Below are 19,169 nucleotides of genomic sequence, written 5' to 3'. Positions count from 1 at the left end.
TTAATTCAACTACATATGCTAGTTTTGTGGCCGCTCAAAAAATAGTCAGGCACGGGAAGGGTTTTGTGGCTTCCGGTGTTTTCTTTTCCGTGGGAAACGGGTCCAAATGGCTCTTTGAGTGTTTAAAGTTGAAGATCCCTGGTCTAGTTTAATGAAAACAAGGGCTAGGGGTGACAGGATAGCAGCCTTCCAATATTTGAGGGCTGCCACAAAGAAGGGAGGGGGTGTCAACCTATTAACCAAAGCACCTGAAGGCAAGACAAAAAGCAATGGATGGAAACTAATCAAGGAGAGAAACAACCCAGAATTAAGGAGAAAGCTTAAGCTCTCTACAAGAATCTGAACTACTAATGGTGAAAACAAATTGGCGGTAGATAACAGCCAATGGAATTCAAGGTGGGCTGGACTCAGATCTCTTATGGGCACGAAGGAACTCGAGACTGATGATGCATTTGACCCCTTCTTCAGCTTGATCATCTCCTACATGGCCCTTAAAAAAACGAAACTCATGAGGAATTATAGACTAGCGTTTCTTTCTTCCCTTTGTTATTTAAAATTGCAGTGTCCAATGGTGATTGGAATCCATTTCTTGCACCAATAAAACGTAATAATAATAATAATAATAGCAACAGAGTTGGAAGGGACCTTGGAGGCCTTCTAGTCCAACCCCCTGCCCAGGCAGGAAACCCTACATCATCTCAGAGAGATGGTTATCCAACATTTTTTAAAAAAATTCCAGTGTTGGAGCATTCACAACTTCTGGAGGCAAGTTGTTCCACTGATTAATTGTTCTGTCAGGAAATTTCTCCTTAGTTCTAAGTTGCTTCTTTCCTTGATCAGTTTCCACCCGTTGCTTCTTGTTCTACCCTCAGGTGCTTTGGAGAACAGCCCGACTCCCTCTTCTTTGTGGCAGCCCCTGAGATATTGGAAGACTGCTATCATGTCTCCCCTAGTCCTTCTTTTTATTAAACCAGACATACCCAGTTCCTGCAACCGTTCTTCATATATTTTAGCCTCCAGTCTCCACATCATCTTTGTTGCTCTTCTCTGCACTCTTTCTAGGGTAATTGAATTACAGTCCCAAAAGCAGGAATCAAAGGGATCTGGGCAGAATTTAGAATGAGCTGCTTCTTTCAACAGGCAGCTTCTGATAGGAAGCCATGTTACAGGCAGGAAGCTTTAAGAAAAAGAGGAAAAGCGCCCGTTGATTTTAAAAGTCCTGCGTAGCTCCATGAACTCTCTTCTGCTTTAACGAAGGGCTGAACCAATTCTCTCTCGCATCAAGGAGGATCACACCGTTATCATATCACCGGTCTTTGATAACATCGGTTTTGATGACTTCCAACTCACTCAGTACGCCGAGGCCGCCGATGGATTTGACTGGGCTCTTTGGTGTCTCTACGAAACCATACCAGAAGAGTGGTATGCGCTGAATGACCAAACGGCACCAATCCGGTAGGTTATACCGACACAGGCTGAAGCTGGTATCGCCTCAACTTTCCTGGAATGAAAATAAGCGGAATTTTTAAAAATTCATATTGGTTTTTTTATTTATTTGCATTTATATCCCGCCCTTCTCCGAAGACTCAGGGCGGCTTACACTATGTCAAGCAATAGTCTTCATCCATTTGTATATTATATACAAAGTCAACTTTATTGCCCCCAACAATCTGGGTCTTCATTTTACCTACCTTATTGTCGTGTCCCACTCCTCCTCTGACAGCCGGGTCGGGGAAGTCTGTATCAAGCGTGGCCACAAAGCCTCTGCAGCTTTGCCAAAGTTCTGTCAGAGTTCTCAGGGCAGGCAGGAGTCCAAGATGTGACTTCAGCAATCCAAATTAGACATTGCCTGACTCAAAGAATGCCAGAAAGCAGGCCATGGGGTGTGGCTCCATGACTCAGCACTTATCCAGGCCTGCCCCTCCCTTCCTTTTGCTGACGTCGCCTCTCCATTCTCCGGAAGCGTGGATCCGTCCACCCTCCAGCTGCCGGCAATTCCAACTCATGACTGGCTTCAGACTCCTCATGTCCACATGCTGTGGGGGAGGGGTTTATTTGCTCGGTCTGTCCGGGCATGGTGCCAGGACTGGGGGCTGGAGGCATGCCAGGCCGTTTGTCTGCACTATCAGTCCCTGGCTGAGATAACAGGAGATGAGAGGGGCCCGGCTGCGGAGAGAGGGGCGAGCGAGGCACAACACTTATAAAGGATGGAAGGCTGAGTCAACCTTGGGCCTGGTGGGGCTTGAACCTGCAGTAATTGCAAGCAGCTGCTGTTAATAACTTACGGGACCGCCTGCTGTTACCTTTTGCCTCCCACCGACCCGTACGCTCACACAGAGAGGGTCTTCTCAGGGTGCCGTCCGCCAAGCAATGTCGGTTGGCGGCCCCCAGGGGAAGGGCCTTCTCTGTTGGAGCTCCTAGGCTTTGGAATGAACTTCCCCCTGGTTTACGTCAAGTGCCTGATCTTCGGACTTTTCGCCGTGAGCTGAAAACGCACCTATTCATTCAAGCTCAGTTTTGGTCCTATGTTGAGGACTACTGTTGTGACTCAGACCCAAGTAGGAAGTAATAAACTTAGTCCGTGGAAAAACAAACTTTATCCGAACAGCTGGGAATTACTTCATTCCCAGCGTCGTTCAACTCAAAGTAAAACAAATGCCTCCCAACACAAATTCCTCAGTTATCTAACAAACCTTAGTTCAATTAGCTAAACTGCCAAAGGCCCTTCCTGGCAAACGTCCAGAAGCCACAAAAACAAAGACGTACACAAAGCAGAAGACAGAGCAGAAGACGAAGCTACAACATTGTTTTCCGGCAAAGATGAAACACAGTTGCTGGTCTGTTTTAAGCCTTATGGGAGGGGCCAATCATCTCTTGGCCTTACTCCTGAGTTGTCCTCTCTGCTTGAGCTGCTCTTGCCTTCTGGCAGCTCTTCTCATGCCTGCATTAGGAACAGACTCCTCCTGTTCCTCTGCCTCTCTACTGTAAGTCTCTGGAGGCTCTGGAGTCCGCACCTCACTTCCCGATGGCCCTGGCCTCGCCTCAGCCTCATCGCTGTCCGACTCCATTGCCAGCTCCGTAGGCTGCTGAGGGGCCACAACAACTACTAGTATCTATATCCATTCCCTGGTTCTATTTGAATAAATAAATAAATTTATTTATTGAATAAATAAATTGAATAAATTTGAAAATTGAATAAATATTCATGAATAAAAGTCCATGATTCTTTTTGTCTTCTTTGTCTTAGGAGTCCTTCTATAATGGGAATACTTGCCGCAAACCGAGAATTTTTGGGGAAGATTGGTGTTCTGGATGGCGGAATGCACATTTATGGAGGAGAAAATGTGGAATTGAGTCTCAGGGTAAGATTTTTTTTTATTATTTCTTTGTCTTTTTTTTTTTTTAATACCAGTTCACGTGATCCCCTTTTGGCAGCTTTCTGACAAGCAAAGTCAATGGGGAAGCCGGATTCACTTAACAACCGTCTCACTGACTCAACACCTGCAGTGATTCGCTTAACAACCGGGGCAAGAAAGGTCCTCAAATGGGGCAAAGCTCACAACCACTGTCTCGCTTTGTGACAGAAATTTTGGGCTCAATTGTGGTTGTAAGTCGAGGACTACCTATAATATATTATAGATCAGTTGGGGGAGAAGAGGATGTAAGCCTGGGTGTTTTTTTCTCAAAGTTAGTGTGGGATGTCTCTTAGACCAGGGGTCCCCAACCTGTCGTGTCCCACTCCTCCGCTGACGGCCGGGTCGGAGAAGTCCGTATCAAGCGTGCCTCTGCAGCTCTGCCAAAGTCCTAGCAAAGTTCTCAAGGCAGGCAGGAGACCAGGAAGTGACTTCAGCAATCCAAGTTAGACTTTGCCTGACTCAGAGAATGCCAGAAAGCAGATCCTTTATATAGGCCATGGGGTGTGGCTCCATGACTCCAGGCCTGCCCCTCCCTTCCTTTTGCTGACGTTGCCTCTCCATTCTCCGGAAGCGTGGGTCTATCCATTGCATCGTTTCGTCTCCAGCTGTTGGTAATCTCAGCTCGTGGCTGGCTTCAGGCGCACATGCTATCGGAGGGAGGTTTGTTTGTTCGGCCTGTCCGGGCATGGTGCCAGGGCTGGGGGCTGGAGGCATGCCAGGACATTCTTCAGCACTATCAGCGTCTGGCAGGAGATAAGAAGGGCCCGGCTGCGGCAGGGGGAGCGAGCGAGACACAACACAACCTTTCGGACCTCAGGGACCACTAAATTCATATTTTAAAATCCCACAGACCATTAATATGATCTGCCTAATGACCAGCTGGGTGGGCATGGCCAGGTGGTCATGTGACTGGGTGGGCATGTCACTCATGTTAAGGGGTGCCTCGCAGGACTCTACTCGTCCCACCAGATCATATTAATGGTCCGCAGGATTTAAAATTATGAATTTAGTCGTCTCTGAGGTCCAAAAGGTTGGTGACCCCTGTTCTAATCCTGCTGCTGAAGACAGAAAATGTCCTGCTGGTCGTTGTTCAATTGATTTTTGAAAACTTCCAGTGACGGAACACCCACAACTCAGGGGAAAAAGCTATTCCGTTGATTAATCATATGCCTCGCGGTTATCCTTACGAAAAACAAACAAACCCTGAAGATTGTATTCTTATTTTACAACCACAGGCTTGGCAGTGTGGCGGGAGCATTGAGGTCTTGCCGTGTGCAAGGATTGCACACCTGGAGCGAGCCCACAAACCCTATTTATTGGATTTGTCCCATGCCGTGCGGAGAAATGCCTTACGTGTAGCAGAAGTGTGGATGGATGAATATAAACACATGGTCTACTACGCCTGGAACATACCTCTTGAGGTTATTGGCAATTTTTATCTGCGTAAGACAGTGGTTCTCAACCTTTATAGTGCTGCGACCCCTTTAATACAATTCCCCACGATGTGGCGACCCCAACCGTCAAATTATTTTCATTTTGAATTTATCGCGCCCTGAAGCCGTATTGGCTAGCGATCTGAACTGCTTGCGATTGCCTTGAGGACGGAGGCATTAAAGCGGAGACTCCTCCCCTATTAAGTTTATGGTGCCTGAAGCCAGATTAGGCTAGCGATTGGGAGTGATTGCAGCTGGCTTGAGAGGGAGACATCAGAGCAAAGATTTCTCTCTTTTTTAATTCATCGCGCCTGAAGCCGAATTCAGCTAGCGATTTGAAGAGCCTGCAGCTGGCTTGTGGAGTCAACCATTGGAGCGCGATTCTTCAACTCACAAATATACTTCCCATATTTCTGATGGACTTAGGCGACCCCTGACAAATTGTCATTCGACCCCCAACGGGGTCCCGACCCACAAGTTGAGAACCGCTGACGTAAGAGGTCAATTGATCAGTCAAAATAAAGTTGGAAGGGACCTTGGAGGTCTTCTAATCCATCCCGCTGCTCAAGCAGGAGTCCCTATATCATTTCAGTCAAGTCTGAACGACTGGATGTCCAGCCTGTTCTTAAAAACCTCCATTGATGAAGCACCCACAACTTCTGGTGGCAAGCTGTTCCACGGGTTAATTTGTCCTCACTGTTAGGAGATTTCTCCTTAGTTCTAGGTTGCTTCTCTCCTTGATTAATTTCCATCCTTTTTTTTAATGATTTTGCCTTCTGATGCTATGGTAAATAGATTGACCCTCTCTTCTATGGGGCAGCCCCTCAAAGAAGAAAGGGGTCAACCTATTTTCCAAAGCACCAGAAGGCAATGGATGGAAACTAATCAGGGGGAGACTAATCAAGTATTGTAGTCGAGCCTAAAATGAAGAGGCAGAGACAGAAAATGGGTTAAAATAGGAACACAGCTTTGTTGACTCGAAGCCCAAGAAAAAAATTCGAACAGAAAATTCTTCTTTCCTTCTAAATTGTCAGCCCGGTAGATATGCCTGTAGTATGACTGTAACTTTGTTGCTGGCAATCCTTATGATTTATATTGATATATTGACCATCAATTGTGTTGTAAATGTTGTACCTTGATGAAGGTATCTTTTCTTTTATATACACTGAGAGCATATGCACCAAGACAAATTCCTTGTGTGTCCAATCACACTTGGCCAATAAAAATTCTATTCTATTCTATTCTATTCAAAGATCAGGAGATGAGAGATGGACAATAATTGTTTATCCTCCAGTCAGAACTTTGAAGAAACCTCTGTCTTTGTTCCTTAGTCACATCTTCTGGAAACCCAGAACCCAGAAGAATAGAATAGAATAGAATAGAATAGAATAGAATAGAATAGAATAGAATAGAATAGAATAGAATAGAATAGAATAGAATTTAATTTAAAATTTAATTTGCATTTTTATTATTTGTATAAACAACTCAAGGAGGTGAATCTCTCTAATACTCCTTCTTTTTATTTTCCTCACAACAACCCTGTAAGGTGGATTGGGCTGAGGGAGAGGGACCGGCCCAAGATCACCCAACTGGCTTTTGTGGCAAAGGCAGGACTTGAACTCACAGTCTCCCACTTTCTAGCCTGGTACTTTAATCATTAGACCAGACCAAACCAGCTCTCCTTCCTTCTCACCCAGAGCCCGACATTATAGCTGGCAGGCCCAGAGAATTCCTCATTGGTCTGTAGCATATCTAAGTAATTATTGTATTCATTCAAATATGGAGAACAGCAGAAGAAGCCTTAGCAAAGATTTTGGCAGTGTGAAAATATCATTGATTGCCCATGATATTCTGGTTCAAAAAGGGCCAATAAATTGAACCAATCGTTCACTCAAAAATTGTACAGTACTCAAGAGTGTCCTTATCAAACCGAATTGGGAGGGGGGGTGTTTCACGAGGGTCATCCCACAAACTCTGCAACATCAATATTTTCTATTAATCACTTGAATGATAAATGGAAGACCCAATTTTCTTATTTAAATTGGCTTGACCCCTTATTACATTCTTCCTTTGTTTGTTTCATTATTTGATCCTCATTCATTTTCTCTATATGAGCTGAAGGCCACAATAGCTGGAGGACTATTTGATTTTATTTCATTTCATTTCATTTCATTTCATTTTTATTTTATTTATTTTATTTATTTTATTTCATTTCATTATTATTTTATTTATTTTATTATTTTATTTATTTTATTTTTATTTTATTTCATATTTTATTTTATTTTTCATTTTTTATTATTTTATTTGATTTTTTATTATTTTATTTCATTTTATTATTTGATTTATTTGATTTTATTATTTGATTTTGTTTTTATTTTATTTCATATTTCATATTTGATTTTTTATTATTTTATTTGATTTTATTCTATTTCATTTCATTTCATTATTTTATTTATTTTATTATTTTATTTAATTTTTATTTTATTTCATATTTTATTTTTCATTTTTTATTATTTTATTTGATTTTTTATTATTTTATTTGATTTTATTCTATTTCATTTCATTTCATTATTTTATTTATTTTATTATTTTATTTAATTTTTATTTTATTTCATATTTCATTTTTCATTAAAAATAAAACGCATTTATTTATTCAAGCGGGACTGGCTTAAAAGTTTTATTAAATTTTAATTGGGGTTTTTTATGCATTTTAGGGTTTTAAATTGTTTTAATTTATTTATTTCATTTCATTTTTATTTTATTTTATTTATTTTATTATTTTATTTCATTTCATTAAAAATAAATAAATTATTCGATTTGATTTTTTATTATTTTTTAATTTTATTTTTTAATTTATTTATTTGATTTATGTACAGCTCATCTAGTCCACCCTTCTCTTCCTCTGAACAGCCCTCTATTACTGTGATAATTAAATTGTTGTGGATGAATTCAGTGTCTGAATAAAACAGCTGGAAGTCCCTCAGGTTTTCTTTCCAACTTCTCTAAGTCTAAACTGGAATGTCTCTAAACTGACTCATTTCAATTACATATTTGGCACCTCTTTGAAACTGATGTCCTCATTTTCCAGAATTCCGGAATCAATTACGGAGACGTTTCTTCTAGAAAAGAATTAAGGAAGCGACTGAACTGCAAAAGCTTTGATTGGTATATCAAAAATGTCTACCCTAACTTGGTACCTCAGGTTAACATTGTAGCCTATGGAACAGTAAGTAAAAGCTGGTAAGACCATATTGTTTGCTTTTTAGTTAAACAGCGCATCACTTTATTTTAAGTGCCCACACACAAACACACACACATTGTTTTTCTAATGGGTCTGCCAAATTAACGGGATTTTTCAGTGTAACTTTTGTTGTAACTCTGTTGTAACTTTGAACCAGGGGTAAAATGCTACCGGTTCGGACCGGTTCAGGCGAACTGGTAGTTTAAAAAAAAGCTACCGGTTCATCTGAACCGGTATTTCCAACGATCAGCTGTGCCGCGTGGTTTATATTCGCTAGAAAGCAGGAAATCCTGCTTTCTAGCAAAGCTAAATCGCGTGGCACAGCTGTTACCCCCCCTCGCTGTTCTACTCACAATCCCAAGCCTCCTTTTTCCATGCGAAGCGAGCATTTGGTGCATACTGCACATGTGTGCATAGCATGCTTTTGGCATGCATCATGTATGCATGCACATGCAGCGTACTTTTGGTGTGCAACACACATGCACGGGCAGCGAACCGGTGGCAATCCACGGAGGATTTCACCACTGCTTTGAATGGTCACTAAATGAACTGTTTATAAATCGAGGAATACCTGTTGTTGTGTCTTGCCCGCTCTCACCGCAGCCGGGGTCTGCTTATCTGCTTCCGAACGCTGAAGAATGTCCTCCCAGCCCCAGCCCTGGCTCCATGCCCAGACAGGCTGAGGAGGGGGCATCTCCCGCCCCAGCCCTGGCTCCATGCCCAAGCAGGCTGCAGAGGAGGGAGCACCCCCCGGCCCCAGCCCTGGCTCCATGCCCAGGCAAACGGAGCAGCTAGACCCCTCCCCCTCCTCCACAGCATGTGAGCCTGAGGAAAGTTTATTTCCAACAGCTGCTGATTGGAGTGACCCTTGCATCAGAAGACTGGATAGGCGGAGGCAACAGAAGGAAGGGAGGGGCAGGCCTTAATGAGTGCTGAGTCATGGAGCCACACCCCATGGCCTATATAAAGGATCTGCTTTCTGGCAGTCTCTGAGTCAGGCAAAGTCGAACTTATCTTGCTGAAGTCACTTTCTGGTCTCCTGCCTGCTCTGAGGACTTTGCTAGGACTTTGGGCAGAGCTGCAGAGGCAAGCCTGATTCGGATTTCCCTGACCTGGCCGTCAGCGGAGGAGTGGGACACGACACCTGTATATGTTCTGCTCCGTTTTATTGATCCTCATTTGCATGCTCCTGAGTCGGAATTGTAAATCAAGGTCTTTGCTTTTTCTTACCCTGTAGATGAAGAACACACTAAGTAAGGAAAACTGCATAGATCAAGGACCGGTTCCCGGGAACACTCCCATATTATACATCTGCCATGGATATAGCCCACAGGTAAGTTCAGGGGTGAAATGCTACCAGTTCAGGGCAGTTCGTTCGAACCGGTAATCAAAATGCTACCGGTTCGCTAGAACCGGTAGTAAAAAATGATTTAAAAAGTAAAAAAAAAGGTTCCAGTTATCGCGGACCGGCACAGCTGATCCTTGGAACTTTTTTAAAAAAAATTTAAAGCATTGCCCAAACTTATTTTACTATCTATTGCCCGAACTATTGTGTAAAGTGTGATAGTTTTTGAGCTCTCTGTGACTCCGTGAGGTTCCTGCTTGTTGCAGGGGCCATTTTGTGCGAAGTCCAGCTGCTTTTGCATTGTGTGTGAGTCAGTTGGGTAGCTTTTGTGTTATTTTTGTGTAAAGTGTGATAGTTGGTTTCCCTGGTCACATGACCACCAAGCCACGCCCACCCAGTCACATGACCACCAAGTAACACCCATTAAGCCACGCCCAAAGAACCGATAGGGGAAATTTTTGAATTTCACCACTAGGTAAGTTGGCAACGCACTCTTTCTGGCAATGCCAAAACAGTGAACAAAATACCCATTTCATAGATAGGGTTTCAAGGGACCTTGGTGGTCTTCTAGTCCAGCCCCCTGCTCGAGCAGGAGACGTGGAACGGTTACGAAACGAACGATTGTAAGCCAAGGACTGTCTGTATTTCCAGCACATGTTCTATCACAGCACTGGAGAATTCTTTGTGGGAGGTTTACGATCTCGGCGCAACACGGTTGACAGATGCTTGACAGATCCCGGAGAAGGAAAGCTGCCAGTCATCGAGCAATGTGACGAAGCACAGAGAAAAAGCCTGAACATGCACTGGGATTTCATGCAAGTAAGGTTTTAATTTATCAATCTCTGAGGGGGTGGGTGGCGCAGTGGTTAGAATGTGATATTGCAGGCTAATTCTGCCGACTGCCAGCAGTTCGATCCTAACCGGCTCAAGGTCGACTCAGCCTTTCACTTGACCTTAGTAAAAGCATACCTTTTCTCTACAGGGGTGTTCTGACCCAGCTCCCTAAACACGACAAATCCTCTGAAGCCTTTTATCCCCAGAGCTAAGGTGGGGCTTCGCCAGCAGCAGCAGCTCTTCTGTCCCAAGAATCAGCCCATAGATTTCCACTGCTCTCCTCTCCTCTGCCTTCTGTGCATCCACATGTCAGGGACTGGACCCAGCTGTTCCTCCTCTTCCTCATCAGCCATCTCCAGACTTGGGGGGCTGTTGACTCTCCATCTGAGGGCTGATGGACAGCCCAGGCTCTGCCTCACTCTCTCTGACAGCTCCATTTCCTCTTCCTCCTCGGAGCTCTCAGGTTGCCTTGATGCTGACCTGACTCCCACACCTCCTCCTTCTCCTCTGATTCAGCTGCTGGAGCGGCCAGCGGCCGACAGGTCATAGACACAGTGGAGTTAAGGGTCTTTCTTTTCTAAGCGTCCAAGCTGGGACAGGCCTGACAACTCATCTTCTTGTCAGTATGAGTGCAAAGTAGTTTACCTGGAGACAGGTGGATTCGCCCCTCTGAAGGTCTCCAAACAAGGCTCACCTGTTAGAGATGGCGGAGTGTTGACCACAAGGGACAGGATTAGGTGGCCCAGAAGGTCCCTTCCAACTTATCCATTCTCTAAAGGTGGACACTCCTCTCTCACCCAGTATTTGAGAGCAATAACAATATCGCTTCTCTCTAACTATGCTGTTGATTGTTACCTGCATTCCCAATATTTCACTGGTAATTGTTATTGCATTAGTGTTATTCTTTATAGCAAACCTTTTCGGCAACGAGTGCTGACAAGGTTGCATGGAAACTGCAGCTGTGCGCGCTCGTCACGGCTGCACTCCGGAAAAGCCAAACTTCCAGGTTCTAGCACGTATGCGCGCCCAACAATCAGCTGGCTGGCATGCATGTGCAGGACGTTTTTCGGCACTGCTGTGCACGTAAAGGGATCATGCTCCAGAAAAGCCAAACTTCTGGGTTCTAGCAAATATGCGCGCCCGACAATCAGCTGGATGGTGCACATGCGCCCACCGGTTTTTGGCACTGCCCCACGCGCGAAGTACAGCTGATCGCCACACACGCATGTGCGCCAGAAACCCGGAAGACAAACAGGCAAGCCATGCATGCCGGGCAACATGGCTTCACCTGCCACATTGGGCAAGCGTGCCTTAGATTCGCCATCATGGCTTATCTTGCTTGCATAGTTTTACACAGTTATAAGCTATCTGGAATAATTAACGCAAACAGAGGATACATTCAATAATAAATATTGAAAGGCACCGAATTGAATCATTTGCCTATTTTTAAAAAATTAATACTAGCTTCTTCTTCTTTTTTTTTTTAATTCTAGGGATCATCTGTAATCAACAGGAAAACAAAACGGTGTCTTGAAATCGCAAAGGATCAGGGATCCGTCTATTATACTCCAGTTATGCAAAATTGCACAGGTCAAAAATGGTTTTTTCAACATACCGTCAAGCAATGGGGGAAGCAGCCATAAGGCAGTGGGCAAGTTTTTGTTCAATTCAGAAAGGAAGCTGCAGGGTAGCAGAGACTAAATGAGCATCACCTGACTTTCTTTCAGTCGGGGAATACATTGGAAGATTGTTACCTGATTTTTGATTCCGGTGTGTGACCACCTGTGACCACACCTGAGCCCCAAGTTTCTGCTGCTAAGCAAGACGGTTGTTAAGTGAGTTTTGCCCCGTTTTACGAGCTTACTTGCCACGGATTTTCCTTCGGAAGTGGAAAGACTTCAAACCCGCCAAAACATGTGATGTTCACAAATTTATTATCTTCATTTTCTCTTCTGTCAACTAAACAACGCAGATTCTTTCAAGCCATTTCCGCGAATGCTCCAAATAATCGTTAAACTTTCTACTGGAATAGCGGACCAGCGTTTCAATGTTTTATTTCGGAATACCAGCCAAGATGCTACTGGAATGCTTTTGAAAGCTATGAATTTCACTGCTTCCCGCCTAAAACTGATTCACCGATGGGTTTTTCTTCATCCTGTTGCACTCTACTGTGCGCCAGATGTAAGCGAAGAGGTAATTTGGGACAGTTTTCTTCTTTCATTTGGACAGGTTGGGCTCAGTTCAAACCCTTCTTTGGAACTCCATGTTGTGACCCAGACCCAAGTAGGTAGTAATAAACTTAGTCCGTGGAAAACAAACTTTATTCGAACAGCTGGGAATGACTTCATTCCCAGCGTCGTTCAACTCAAAGTAAAACAAATGCCCCCCAACACAAATTCCTCAGTTATCTCACAAACCTTAGTCAATTAGGCAAACTGCCAAAGGCCCTTCCTGACAAACGTCCAGAAACCACAAAAACAAAGATGTATATGAAGCAGAAGACGCAGCTACAACGTTGTTTTCCAGCAAAGCTGAAACGCAAATATCTTCCAACACAAATGCCTCAGTCCTATCATAAACCTTGGTTCAATTAGGCAAACTGCCAAAGGCCTTTCTTGGCAAACGTGCAGAAGTCACAAAAATAAATGCAAGACATAGATGAAGCAGAAGACGAAGTAGAAGACGAAGCTACCAACGTTGTTTTCCAGCAAAGCTCAAATGCCGTTGCTGGTCTGTTTTAAGCCTTATGGGAGGGGCCAATCATCTCTTGGCCCTACTCCTGAGTAGTCCTCTCTGCTTGAGCTGCTCTTGCCTTCTGGCAGCGCTTCTTATGCGTGCATTAGGAACAGGCTCCTCCTGTTCCTCTGCCTCACTACTATCAGTCTCTGCAGGCTCTGGAGTCCGCACCTCACTCCCCGATGGCCCTGGCCTCACCTCCACCTCATCGTTGTCCGACTCCGTTGCCAACTCCGTAGGCTGCTGAGGGACCACAACACTCCAGGCCTTTTGGAAGGCTATCCATTGCTTAAGCGAGGAAGCTGTCAAACCCAGAAACCAGGAATTCCAAATGAATACAGGTAGTCCTTGACTTACAACAGTTCGCTTAGTGAGGGAGAGGGGGGGGTCATGTGATCCCCTTTTGCAGCCTCCTGACAAGCCAAGTCAAGGGACAAATCAGATTCACTTAACAACCAGGCTACTAACTTAACCATTGCAGTGATTCACTTAACAAGTGTGGCAGGAAAAGTCGTAAAATGGAGCCAAACTCACTTAACAAACGTCTCACTTAGCTACATAGATTTTGGGCTCAATTGTGGTCGTAAGTTGAGGACTACCTGTATAAGGATTTATTGCAAGCTGAAGCGCCCTACAAGAATCTGAACTACTAACAGTCAAAGCAAATTGGCGGTAGATAAGAGTCAAGGGATTTCAAGGTGAGCTGGACTCAGATCTCTTGTGGGCATGAAGAGACTCAAGACTGATGACACATTTGACCCCTCCCTCGGGCTCAGCCCGTTCATTTCCTACAGAAACCTTGCATTCACTCCAATTCCCACCAGGCTATATTCAAATCAGGGTTATACTTGTGAGTAGACCACAGTTAGTGGTTCCAGTCATCACAATTTAGGAAAATTCCTGGAAGACAAAGCCTCAGTTTCACATTCCTTCTACTCCGTGATTGCCTCGATGTGCAACTATGTTTCAGACTACATGAAATTGTTCACAAGTAATAAAAAATAAAATAATAAAGTGTCGGTGTATATTATTGGGAGTATCGGGGTCAAACAGGTATAATTATAACATCTACATCCTGAAGCTGTAGTCTCTCGCCAAAGCAGGGGTGTCAATCTTGGATTTCTTCGAGGGCTGGATCGGCATTGTAATTCTCCTCCGCAGGCCGACCAGAGGGGGCGGGGAGTGGGAGGGAGATGGGACAGATGCTTCCTGCAGCACGCCCCCCACCGCACCCCATTTTCAGCCGGCAGAATGCTGCAGGAGGCCATGGAGACTGAAAACGGGGCATGGGAGAGTGCATGAGCCCCCCCCGTGCCCCATTTTCAGCCAGCAGAGTGCTGCAGAAGGCCATGCAGGCTGAAAACGGGGCACAGGGGAGTGCATGAGCCCCCCCGTGCCCCATTTTCAGCCGGCAGAGTGCTGCAGGAGGTCATGCAAGCTGAAAACGGGGCACGGGGGAGTGCATGAGAGCCTCCCCCCCGCGCCCCATTTTCAGCCGGCAGAGCAGGGGTGAAATGCTCCCAGATTGGACTGGATCGCATGATCAGGTAGCGATAGGGGAGGGTAGTTCGGAGAATCGGTAGCAAAAAAGCTCAGTGGTGATATAGCTGCAAATGGCCTTAAATGACTGCCTCAGCACTTCAAAGGGCCGCACTACAGCTGATCAACGTTGTAGGCAGCTAGTAGACCGGTGCCTCTATTTTTAAAGAAGGTAGACCAATGCGCTCCCAAGTTTTGTACACTTTATTATTTTTATTATTTATTATTATTGGCCACGCCCAATGGGTCACCTGACCACCAAGCCACGCCCACCAATTAAGCCACACCCACATGGAGGCTGAAAACGGGGCATGAGGGAGTGCACGAGCCCTCTCCCCGCACCCTGTTTTGGCCAGCAGAGGAACCTCGGGCCAGGTCTTCGATATTTCCAGGCTGGCCTTGCGGGCCTTGAGTTTGACACCCTTGCCTCAAAGATTATAACTTTAAAAAACAACAACAACATACAAACATAAGAACATCTTCCATTCCAATTTCAATACAATGTGTTGGTGTGTGGATTACATTTTTTTGTGCAAACAACTATTATCTAAAGAGTATAACTTTTATGGCATGTGGAAATGACCTTGAGAGATAGGAGGAAGAGCCACAATCAGATAAGAGGCAGCCGCCCTCGCTCATTTGTGCCTCAAGTGAGAAATCAGGATTTATTCGTTTGACGGTCTATTTGTTTTCTTAGTTCTCTCCTTAGTCCCTTCTCCAACACCAAAGTTCAAAGGCTGATCAATACTCTACCTATCCTTTTTCACAATCCATAGGCTCCATTCGTCCACCCCTCTAAGCTACACAATCCTAACCAAGGGTAGGTCTAACCAGGTTTGGGACATTCTGCAAATGCTTGTCCTTTATCTGACCAGTTAACGTGAGTGACACAGTTTATATAGATATAAAATGGCAGGGATTTTTTATGTGAGCCGAAGAGTAGTTCCAAGTCCTGCAATAATCAGATCTGAATTGCAAAACGTCAGGTGACCACTAGAGGGCAGAAACGATTCAGAGATAACTTGAATTTTACTGCCATCTAAGTTAATTTTTGCAGACTCTGATACACCCATCCTTTAAAAAGACTCTGCGTAAAAGCACCCCAAAACCCTAGCAACGAAAATCAGCCGTCGGAGAGCAACTTTTTCCAGCTGAGATGTTTTATTTAAAAAGCCCGATTCATTTTGCCGGATGCATGGCGTGGCTAGACCAGGGATGTCAAAACTCAATTTCATTGAGGGCCGCATGAAGGTTGTGTTTGACCTCTTCGGCTAAAGGTTGTAGAAAAAATGCTTTTAAAAGCCTCTGATGATCCCAGCTGATCCGTGCGAGCATCAGAGGCTTTTTTTTTTTACTTTTAAAAGCATTTTTTCGGCTGAAGAAAACATGCTTTTAAAAGTAAAAATGCTGGGCATTGGGGGGGCGGGCAGGGATTTTTGCTACCGGTTCTCTGAACCACCCACTGCCATTGCTACCGGATCGAGCGATCCGGTCCGAACCGAGAGCATTTCACCCCTGGTTTCAGCCCATCAGAGTTGTTCCTTATTTCCTCTTAATGATCCATTGAATTCCACTTCTGGGAATCCAAACCACCACTTCGCCCCTTTATTGGACGGGGTGCCTTATGTCGGGAAACCCACACTAGCTGTTCTGTCCTCCTTCGCCTCCGTCTGAGTGATGGCTTAATTAGCCGGCACTATCAACGCTGGCAGCAGAAGAGCCAGCGTCTGCCAAGAGCCTCCTTTATCTTCCACGATGCTGGTGAGTCACCCAGGAACAAACTTCAGCTCTTAGTCAATCCGTGGATTTGCCTGTTACAAAGAGACACAGCAGCTCTCTCTGTCTTTTATATCCTGTGGGGTGTAGCTCCATGACTCAGCACTTCCTAGGCCTGCCCCCCCTTTCTTCTGTTGTTCCCTCCTCTCCTGCCTACGAAACCTAGGGTCCAACCAAGCCTGATTGCCGTCAGTTGGGTCTGGAGGCGTGGCCTGGGGGGGGAAAGAGTCAGGGGATGGAGGCCTCGTTATCTCTTCCACCTGGCCTGCCTCTGGCTCCTGGAGTTGAGCCAGGGAAGCCGGTGCTCCCGAGGTAAGTCCTGACAGCCCTTCCCCCTCACTTTCCAAGTCACTTTCTGGCAGCAGGCCCGGCTCCAAGTCACTTTCTGGTAGGAGGGCCGGCTCCAAGTCATTTTCTGGCAGCAGGGCTGGCTCCAAGTCACTTTCTGGCAGCAGGGCCAGCTCGGGAGGTGCAGACACAACACTAGCCCTGCCTATTAGGAACATAAAATAACCAAGTTGGAAGGGACCTTGGAAGTCTTCTAGTCAACCCCCTGCTTAAGCAGAAGACCATATACCATTCGGGACAAATGGCTGTTCAATCTCTACTTGAAAACCTTCAGTGATGGAGCAACCACGATTTAGTTGACCCTTCAGCCGATGACATGACTTTCTTTGGAGCATCCTTGGCGCTCTCTGAGCTTGCTTGTTTTCTTGCAGACGCAGGGGGTTGGACTAGAAGACCTCCAAGGTCCCATCCAGCTCTAGTCTGAATGCTTGCTTGCTTTGATTGATTGGAGTGACTGATTGAAACTAGGTAACATCATTAGTGCTAGCAGGGAGCACCAAGGACCCCTCATTTCAACCCGGAGCTACAAATATCCTCCTTTATTGGTAATTATTCATTCTTTCTTAAATGACCAAACAAGACCTGCGAAAGAAGTCTTGACACCGTGCCTTGCATAAAGCAACTCCCAGTGGGACAGAGCCCTTCATCCCAGTGGAGAAAGCAATGGGAGGGTGTTTTTTCCTTTGCAAAATGATGATGCCAAACCCAGTCTGAACTGTGCAATGATCAACAACACTACCACTACTGTACTACTACTTCTGTACTACTACGATACTACTACTACTACTAATAATGCCAAACCCAGCCTGAACATCTGGCTCACTGTGCAATAATCAATACCACTACCACTACTGTACTACTACTACAGTACTACTGCTACTACTACTACCACCACTAATAATAAGTAATGATAAATAAATAATAATAATAGTAGGTAGTAGTAGTAGTAGTAGTAATAATAATAATGATGATGATGATGATGATGATGATGATGATGCCAAAGCCAGTTTGAACATCTGGCTGACTGAGCAATGATCAACAACACTATCACTACTGATAGTGATAGGTGCTGATTACTATCTTTAAAGCGCTCCATGGCTTAGGGCCGGGTTACTTACGGGACCGCCTACTGCCACCAATTGCCTCTCACCGACCCGTGCGCTCCCACAAAGAGGGACTCCTTAGGGCAGTGCTTCTCAATTATTTTCTGTCATGCACCCCTAGGAAGAAGAAAACATTTTTCGCACCCCCCGCGCGACTGTAAATAGTATCATGTTTGTTATGTTAGTATGTTTGCCGAGGTCAAACTTCTGACCTCGCCCCGCCCCACTATTTGAGAAGCACTGCCTTAGGGTAACGTCCGCCAGACAATGTCGTCCCCCAGAAGTAGGGCCTTCTCTGTGGGGGCCCCCACCCTTTGGAATGAACTTCCCCCAGGACTTCGCCAACTCCCGGACCTTCGAACCTTCTGCCGCGAGCTGAAGACATACTTGTTCATCCGCGCAGGTCTGGCATAGGGTTATAGTTTTTATTGGTTTTAATTGATTGGGTTTTACTCTTAATTTTTAATATGGGCCAAATTGAATTAGTTTTTTTAATTGTATTTTATTCTGTATTTATTTTGTTTGGTGTTTTAGCTGGCTGTAAACCGCCCTGAGTCCTTCGGGAGAAGGGCAGTATAAAAATTTGATTAATAAATAAATAAAAATAAAACTACTATTACTGTTATTCTTCTTCTACTACTAATAATATTAATAATGCCAAGCCCAGTTTGAATATCTGGCTGACTGTGCAATAATCAACATCACTACCACAACTGTACTATTACTACTGCACTACTACTAGGGTATTATTGCTATGATACTAATATTAGTAATAATGCCAAACTCAATCTGAACATCCGGCTGACAGCAATGATCAATAACACTACCACTACTGTACCACTACTATACCACCACTGTACTACTACTACATCATGATGCTACTACTAATGATGATAATGATGATGATGGTAATACCAAGCTCAGTCTGAACATCTGGCTGACTGCAATGATCAACGCTACTACTACTGCACTACTACTAGGGTACTATTGCTATGATACTACTATTACTACTGATAATAATAATAATGCCAAGCTCAGTCTGAACATCTGGCTGACTGCAATGATCAATAACACTACCACTACTGTACCACTACTGTACTACTACTACACCATGATACTACTACTAATGATAATAATGATGATAATGATGGTAATAATACCAAGCTCAGTCTGAACATCTGGCTGACTGCAATGATCAACAACACTACCACAACTGTACTACTACTACTGTGCTGCTACCACGATGCTACTTGCTACTACTACAGAATAAGAACCATTCCGGAATTCGCTCCCTCCCTCCCCCGCGCAGCTCCTTCTCCCTCTGCAAGCGCACCCAGACTCGGTCCCGCCCCTCCAGGCTCCCCCTGAAGGACGCGCGGGGCGTCCAATCGGGAACGG

The 19,169-nt window shown here is 44.8% G+C and overlaps 1 protein-coding gene across 1 annotated transcript in view; it reads left to right on the top strand.

Annotated features, from left to right (window-relative positions):
• The window catches only part of GALNT8 (polypeptide N-acetylgalactosaminyltransferase 8), a 35,322-nt gene extending 21,337 nt beyond the window's left edge, over positions 1 to 13,985 (top strand). The window contains exons 5-11 of the mRNA XM_058190494.1: positions 1,258 to 1,455; positions 3,248 to 3,362; positions 4,652 to 4,837; positions 7,938 to 8,075; positions 9,328 to 9,423; positions 10,087 to 10,254; positions 11,763 to 13,985. Of these exons, the coding sequence (XP_058046477.1) occupies positions 1,258 to 1,455; positions 3,248 to 3,362; positions 4,652 to 4,837; positions 7,938 to 8,075; positions 9,328 to 9,423; positions 10,087 to 10,254; positions 11,763 to 11,912 (1,051 nt within the window). The 3' untranslated portion in view covers positions 11,913 to 13,985. The remainder of the gene's footprint in view (positions 1 to 1,257; positions 1,456 to 3,247; positions 3,363 to 4,651; positions 4,838 to 7,937; positions 8,076 to 9,327; positions 9,424 to 10,086; positions 10,255 to 11,762) is intronic.
• Positions 13,986 to 19,169: the final 5,184 nt, after the last annotated feature.

Source organism: Ahaetulla prasina, chromosome 7, assembly GCF_028640845.1.
Source record: "Ahaetulla prasina isolate Xishuangbanna chromosome 7, ASM2864084v1, whole genome shotgun sequence".
Classification (NCBI taxonomy): Eukaryota; Metazoa; Chordata; class Lepidosauria; order Squamata; family Colubridae; genus Ahaetulla; species Ahaetulla prasina.
Note: the sequence above shows the minus strand (reverse complement) of the source record. Positions and strands in the feature narration are given on the sequence as shown.